Here is a 7,738-nt window from a genome sequence, read left to right as displayed (position 1 = left end):
TGGATACATATGGACTATTTTTAATGTTTCTGACACAGACTTCACATTTTTTTCTTATGTAATTATCTGTTGAATGTTTGTGATAATCTACATATTCTAGAAAGGTTAAAATTAGACCAAAATTCCTAATAATCTCGTTAGATGAAATAAAGACAGAATGCAAGATTAGAAAAAGTGCAAACTCTCTACTAAACATAACAGTTTGAATACACACCAACTGAAAAAGAAAAAAGGACCACAAAATTGTAGGGTGGGAGAATCTAGTCTGAAATTATTAATAACCTATAATTTTACTGCTAATTTAAAAAAATGGCTACCATTTGTCAATACAGATTCCCTGGAAACAGAGCTTCAAGCAAAAGCTTACATGCAAACACTTAATTTTGGGGTGGAGGGGTTATGTGCAATCCCAGGGAAGTAGAAATGAAGGAGAAAGGAAGTAAAGGAGAGAAGAAGGGAGAGCATAAGTGGCACGTGTTTCTGAGCTGGTTTTAGTTCCGCAACAAACATTGCTGGTTTCATGGTGGAAGTGCATGCCATGGGACTCCCTGCTTTCCTCACTTGTGTCCCTTGGTCCTTGCAGGTAGTTGCTGGAGAAGCCAGAGCCTCTGTTGGTCCATTCAGGCTGGTGGCCAGACACAGGGGTCTCTCCTTGTCAGCTTCTTGTGTGGGGGCTCTTTGGTCTATGAGAGCAGGAGGTGGCAGTAACAGTGGCCGTGCTTCAAGACAGCATAGTGGGTTTCTCCCACTAAGAAGCCAGCCAGGCCCTGAGGTAGGTCTGGCCAACCTGGAGTGGCACATAAACTGGTTCTGATTCACAATTCAAAATGAAATCATCGGCGTTGGTGGAATAGTGGTGAGCATAGCTACCTTCCAAAATGAAATCATCTAAGTCTTCTGTCCTTATTCAAAAATATTTGATAACAAAAATCATTTTGGACAGGGTTTTCTAGCTCCTAAATCATCTAATATTTTTCCTTGACTTTAAACAAGACCATAAATTATTTTATTTTTGAAAATTCTGAGGAGTATTTCACAGTTTCCCCCAGTAGCCCATTCTAGGATCTAAACATAACATTTTAAACCTTAAAGAAATCAGGCTATTCTATTTTAGCAACTCGAGACTTAAATGAATTACCCCCGAGGCTAACGAAAATGCTAACCATTTAAAAACTCTAAAATTATGATAATTAGAGGATGATGAAGAAAAACCGTCTCAAACCTGGTCTGGGATATAACTTTTGTATAATGGAATTCACAATCTTTTAGAAAGAAATCAACATTTCTGATAAAATGTATTATAATCAAATTATGATAAATTCTAATGGAATTAAACATTTTGAGAAACTAGCTTATCTTACTCTCTGCTGATTATTAGTCAAAAGCTTAATACTTTAAGCAAATATTCTTTGAATTGCTAGTCTTTTTTTTTTTTTAACTAAATGTCTCTAATTTGGGTGAATCTCTGAATTGAGCTGTTTTAGGTCTCTTATGGCAATTTTGAAATGAAACTTCATACATGCTCATAATTAAATTATCTGAAAGGTTTTTCTTAAAACAGTGTAAGATTCAGATATCACATATTAATACTGTGATAATAGACATCGCTCATTTTTTTCCTTAATGATTGTGTGTGTGTGTGTGTGTGTCTGGAATATATTCCGTCTCACTCTAATTAGCACATTATCGTGGCAGTAACCTTAGGATTCTATGAGAGAAAGAAGTTCTGTTCAAAGACTGCAAATTAGCTTGAAGTAATTCCTTAACATGTCATGCTATTAATGTAGTAAACATTAATTACATTTATTTGGAAGGAAGGAGGCAAGGAGAAGGAAGGCGAGAGGGAGAGAAGATATTTCATGCAAACTCCTCTCTCTCCACCACTGGGTCACGTTGTTATCTGTTTAGTAATAAGAACAACACAGGCGCTCACTAGATAGTTTTTCAATCAGTGAATGAATGAGCTCCAAGGCAAAGAGATGGAATAGATATCTTCAGCATTCTTCCTGTTCTATGGTTCTGTGGTTTCTCTGACTACTAAAAGTTGGCTAGGTTGCAAATTTATTTTGAAGTCTGAAAAACAAAATACTTTCAGGTGAAAGGCAGGGAGAAAATACTCCTCAATATGTCCACTTTAGCACCAGGAAAGCCTAGTAAATATCGTCATTAATTTGGATAAGTAATTTGGATAATGTAAATTCATAAAACTATGTACACCAGTAGCCCTAACACATGGCTGGAATAAGAACTGTAATTGTATCAAATTTTATTCTATCCAATATTAGGTGTCCTGGTTTCCGTTGTGCATACATGAATGCAGGCAGCCGTCTTTCTGATGTATAGTTTCTTGCACTGAAAAAGAAAAACTGCTGAAGTCATGAGGCTGCTCCAGGCAGAGCCCTCATGTGAGTCATATGAAAGCTCCAGCATTGCTGACCTCTGGCAAAAAGAGAGTGAACAAGGACAGGAGAGGCAGAGGGAGAGAGGTTCAAGTGCGGGTTTTCTCCTTGAACCTAGAAGATTATGGGTCAGGAGCTGTGTGCAAAGACTCTCCAGCCTGGATGCAGCTGCCATCGCTGTTGGGAGGGAGGCGATGCACACAGCTGTCAGAGGAGTGCGCCTGTGACGATGGAGGCTGCGATCGAGGTATTTGTATCCCAGGAGCAGCATCTTCCTCTGTTGATAAACCGAGGAGTTCAGAGGCTCCTCTTTCGTAGCAGGGTCTGATTTTTCTGCCGCAGGTCTAAACCAATAAAAAGAAAATTACTATTAAAGTCACAGAGAATTGGTGGCTCTTGCCATCAAATTTGGGGATTTTCTTTTAAGCCAAAAGGGAAAATAATCCTATCTATGGTTTGGGCTGCACAAAACTCACTTGATTGAAGTCGAGGAAGTTATTCTCTTGAAATCTCTGAAGTACTAAAGAGCTGAACCTTGAAAAGCAAACTGCAGTATTGGTATCCTATGGATTAAAAAATTTCAGTGATTAACTCATGGTTATTAGCAGTGCTGTACTGGAAATTTTTTCCCCTGAAGAGGTAAATCAATGGGACACACACAGAAAAGTCTAGGTTTAACAGAGAAAAATTGGAAACCACCCATCAGAGAAATTTAGGTTAACCTGAGTGTTTAAAGACATATTTTTAGGTGCATGAAGAATGTAGTATTTCAGCAGTTGATATCATTATGGTGTGTTTTTGCTTTTTTATTTTATTTTATTTTTTTAAGGATCTAATGTTCAGGAAAGGTGCCTTTGCAGGTGTAGGAAGCTTAGAAGACATTTGAAGAGTTAACATCAGGCAGATAAAGAAAAAATGGTTTATGCTAGCCATTGAGTTTTGACTTTGCATAAATTTTATTACTGCACTTTCCTTTTTTTCTAGCTAACAGACCTAAAAGAAGCATCATGTTCCATGACTTCATTTCACCCCAGGGGACTTCAGGCTGTCCGTGCCCGGAAGTTCAAGAGTAAAAGGCCACGGAGTAATAGCGATTCTTTTCAGGAAGAGGATCTGAGGCAGGGTTTTCAGTGGGTGAGTGAGCAGCTGATTGTTGATCAGGGAGATTTAATGTGTGCTTGTCTAGGGAGGCTGGCCTTATTTCTAGGACAATTACTGAGCAGACCTTCCCAAGTACACTCTGCAATGCTGTCTAATTTCTCTGTGAAAAAGAAAATCAACACTAAAAAAAAAATGCTGTTTTCTTTCCCACCTCTCATTCCTCCTCATTCCCCTTATGCAGAGGAAAAGCCTTCCCTTTGGGGCAGCCTCATCTTACTTGAACTTGGAGAAGCTGGGTGAAGGCTCTTATGCTACAGTTTACAAGGGGATTAGCAGGTGAGTGACTCATTAGCAGGGAGAGACTTTAGAAAAGAAGATCCCACCCCCCAATTTGACATTACAAAGCCAGGTGACTTATGGCAGAAGCTCAGGACCTGTGCAAGACCCCACAGTCAATAGGGAAAGACATGATGACTGAACTAGCCTTGAAAGAAAACAAATTTCCCCTGCCCCAATTAAAATCAGCCCACTAAGATGTTTATCAGCTTTTCCTCTTTTTGATTCAATTCGAAGTAGACTTCTTCAACTTCTCCCGCAAAGAGCAATTACTGCTCTTCACCTGCTGGGAAGTGCAGTTGGTGAGGCATCATATTCCCCCTAAAATGCAAAGACAGAGGTTTGCAAAGGCAGCCTTGAGTTTGCTCCTTCCTTCTTCCACCTTGCCTTTATAGAAGAAACTGAAGTTGGTTTCTACGAAGTATGACATGGTATGCAAAAAATGATTAATCCTGGCTTTTCTACACTTGCAAATTACACAAAATGGCTAGAGAATAGAAATCTAGAAAGCAAGTGCCCATTTTGGCTAATAAAAACTTTGTTGAACATATTTGAAAGATTCATGAACTCCACTGCATTTAGTCAAGTCAGAAGATTTGATTTCTTTAATTTATGTTACTCCAATGGAGAAAAATAAAGGCTCAAAAGTGGTTAAATGTTAATTTCAAAATTTTAATATAAATACTGTAAGACTAAATATTTTTTATCTTAGTACTTGTGTTATTATTTTTACTTGTTAAACAGGATTTTAGGGGAACTATCATTTTAAACATATTATGTAGAAACAAGATTTAATTAGCTTCCATAAACTATCTTAGGAACTGGAAGTATAAGAGATTTCCTTCAAGGGATTTAGCCTAGTAATAGAACAAAAAATACATTAGAAATAAACACTCTGTCCAAGTGCACAGAAATACATGTAAAAGTATACTAATTGCACCAAGTTTGTAATAGAAAAAGTAAAAACCTTGTCACAAATATCCATTAATGGAGGAGAGGCTAAATAATCACCATATAATGAAATAGTATTCAGCCATCTAAAGTATGAGACAGATGTAGGAAAAGGTGCCCAATATTTTAAAAGACACAAGCAAGTTACAGAATAATCCTTACCCTATGATCTATTTAGAAATAAAACGCTATATACATATAAATTTGTATGTGTTTAGAGGAATCTAGAAAAATACACAAGGGATTGTTAAAAGTAGCTACTTCTAGTGGTTGAAACTGGAGTGGGGAAAGATCACTCAAACTTTTCACTATATTCCTTAACACAAAGGCATGACATTTATAATTTAAAGACAAGTTAAAACATATCATAGAGATAGATGCCAAAAAGGCATTTGGTAAATTCAACATCAATTACTAATTTTTAAAACTCTAAGCAAAATAGGAATCAATGATAATTTCTCATTATGATGTAGAAAAAGTTCAAATAAACAGCCTACATATTTTTTCTTTGTTAAACACTGGAGACATCACCATTAAGCTAGAGACAGGGTGAGACTGCCCGTTATTCTCTGTTGTTAAAGATTATCATAAGCATTCTAGCCAATGCAACGAGGAAAAAGAAGACAGAATACTGTTTTTGTGGATTATAGAATTGTCTACCTAAAAAGCCCAAGAGAATCTAACCTAAGAAACTAGTAGAAGTAGTAAGAACAATAAGGAGATCAGTTACAAAATCAAAATATACCTATCTAAAGTTGTCTTACGTATGAGCAATAACCATTTAATAGGAAATGCAGCAGGGGAATTCTTCTCAAAATAGCAACAACAAAAATAATTAGCATCAAAAATGAGCAGGATTTATGTAAAGATTTACCAAGGCGCATAACAGACTTTAAAAAAAGCCAAGTAGTCATTCATTCATTCTACTCATATTTATTAAGCACCTGCTATGTGCCAGGCACTGTTTTAGCCACTAAGGAGTCATCGGAGAACAAAAGAGACGGAAGTCCCTGCTCTTGTGGAGTGTATCTTCTAGTGGGGTTGAGACAGGCAATAAACAAGTAAATTCCTTGATCAAGTTTGTCAAAAAGTGAAAATGCTTTGTTTGGAAAAGGATAAAACAAGGCAGAGGCATAGTGAGTGCCAGAGTAGGGTAGGGAATTGCTATTTTAAATAGAGTGATGAGAGGAGGCCTCACTGAGAAGGGAAAACTTGAACAGAGACTCTGACTAAGGTGGGGTGTGAACTGCGTGCATGTATAGTGGAAGAGAGCTTCAGGCAGAGGGAACAGCAAGTAAGAAATCCCTGAGGCAGGAGCAGGGCTGGCATTGGACGGGGAGAGTGGAAGGACGTGAGGACAGGCAGGAGTTGCAGCTGCAGCAGGGCCATTGTATAGGGTCTTGTAGATCATTCCAGAGACCGCTGTAAGGATATTTGGATTAGAAAATCTAACAAGCAAAGATGTCAATGATTTTGTAATTTAGATTTTTAATGTATTCTAAATATGTTCATAAACTGTAATAATTAAAATGGTGTAGCACAAGTATAAGAAAAGATAGGTCAAAGAAATATGATTTGTAAATGTCCAGAACAGTCACAAATCCACGTATTAGTACGATCTAATGTATAATCATGGTGGCATATCTAATCAGCAGGGAAAAGAAGATAGTCCAATAAATGGAACTGGGATGATTGTTAGCAATTTGGAAAAGGCAAATATCACTATGAATTACCAGTGGATTAAAGAATTAAATGAAATACAAGACCTAGAAGAATAGATAAGGGAAATCTGTGCAACGTTTGGGCTGGGAAGCTCTGTTTATACGTAACACTTAAATCAGAACCCGTAAGGGAAGATTGGAAGTGTCCATGGTGTCCCATCTATCCAAGTATGTTCTAAGGACCCCTGATTCTGAGACACCTATTTTAATAGAGGTTTAGTGAAACAATTACCATTGTCAAGTTGACACGGGGAACCCTAGAACAAAATACAATGTGATCCTTTATTGTAAGTGCTCTTGGTATCTTTATAATGTTGACATGTACCATGACTATGTAAAAATGATTAAGGAAAGTTTTAAAGTATAAAGTATTTTCTAAACATACTTGACCCAAAACTTTTGGGATCGAGGATATGGAGAATTTCACAGAGCTATCCTCTGAGTAAAACATTTTGAAAAATACTGAGCATCATAAAAAATTTTAAGTTCAAAATTTCAAAGACATGATAAGGCAAACGAAAGAAATTGGTGAAAAGTGTATGTAAAATATTTCAATAAAAAATGGGCAAATAGGTAAACCACAAATGAACAGAAAAGACCAATAAACTTAATAAAATTCAGTTCTACAGGTAGTTAAAGGAATAGAAGTTAAAATATGATAATCCTTTTTACCTATTAAATAGGCCAAAAAAGGAAAATAAAAACATACTCTCCCAAAACAAACCCCACATTTATGGGGACATGTCAAAGGGAACCAAGAGCCAACTGAAAAAGCTCCTAAAAAACAAAACTGGAAAAAATTTGAGCAACAAAATAAATAAAATAGTACTGGATTATAACCCAAACTATAAAATGAATATCTATGAGTCCATAGTGCTATAAGTGGTTCAGTTAATTAATAAACAGGAGAAAAGAGACGAATTTCCCATGCATAAGAATTCCAAATAATTTATGTAGGTAACCCACCCTCAGTGTGATGGAGCATTCCCCGCTCCTGAAGTGTGGGCTACTCATAGTGACATCCTCCCTAAAGCACTGAATGGAAAGGAGTGGTGGAGGGAGGATAACTTTACAGTGAAGAGACCCAACAAACACTACCTCAGCCAGGTGATTAAGGCTGCATCAAAAGTCATGAATTGTGATGGCCATATATACCTTTAATATGATGTGATGGAAATGACACTTTACTTCCCCCAAACCCGTATCTGCAGTCTAATCATAAGAAAAACA

The 7,738-nt window shown here is 36.9% G+C and overlaps 1 protein-coding gene across 2 annotated transcripts in view; it reads left to right on the top strand.

The window, feature by feature from the left end:
• The first annotated feature begins 545 nt into the window (after positions 1-545).
• Positions 546-7,738, top strand: part of CDK15 (cyclin dependent kinase 15) — an 81,615-nt gene continuing 74,422 nt past the window's right edge. Inside the window, exons 1-3 of one of the 2 annotated variants that reach the window (XM_045508037.2) lie at positions 546-772; positions 3,384-3,533; positions 3,742-3,836. In XM_045508037.2, coding sequence (XP_045363993.2) covers positions 686-772; positions 3,384-3,533; positions 3,742-3,836 — 332 coding nt within the window. In that variant the 5' untranslated portion in view covers positions 546-685. Of the gene's footprint in view, positions 773-2,483; positions 2,647-3,383; positions 3,534-3,741; positions 3,837-7,738 lie in introns of those variants that run through there. The other variant, XM_010971839.3, reaches the window with a different exon arrangement.

Source organism: Camelus bactrianus, chromosome 5 (genome assembly GCF_048773025.1).
Source record: "Camelus bactrianus isolate YW-2024 breed Bactrian camel chromosome 5, ASM4877302v1, whole genome shotgun sequence".
NCBI classification, from domain to species: domain Eukaryota; kingdom Metazoa; phylum Chordata; class Mammalia; order Artiodactyla; family Camelidae; genus Camelus; species Camelus bactrianus.
The sequence above is the reverse complement of the archived record's forward strand: the minus strand, read 5'-3'. Positions and strand labels throughout refer to the sequence as shown.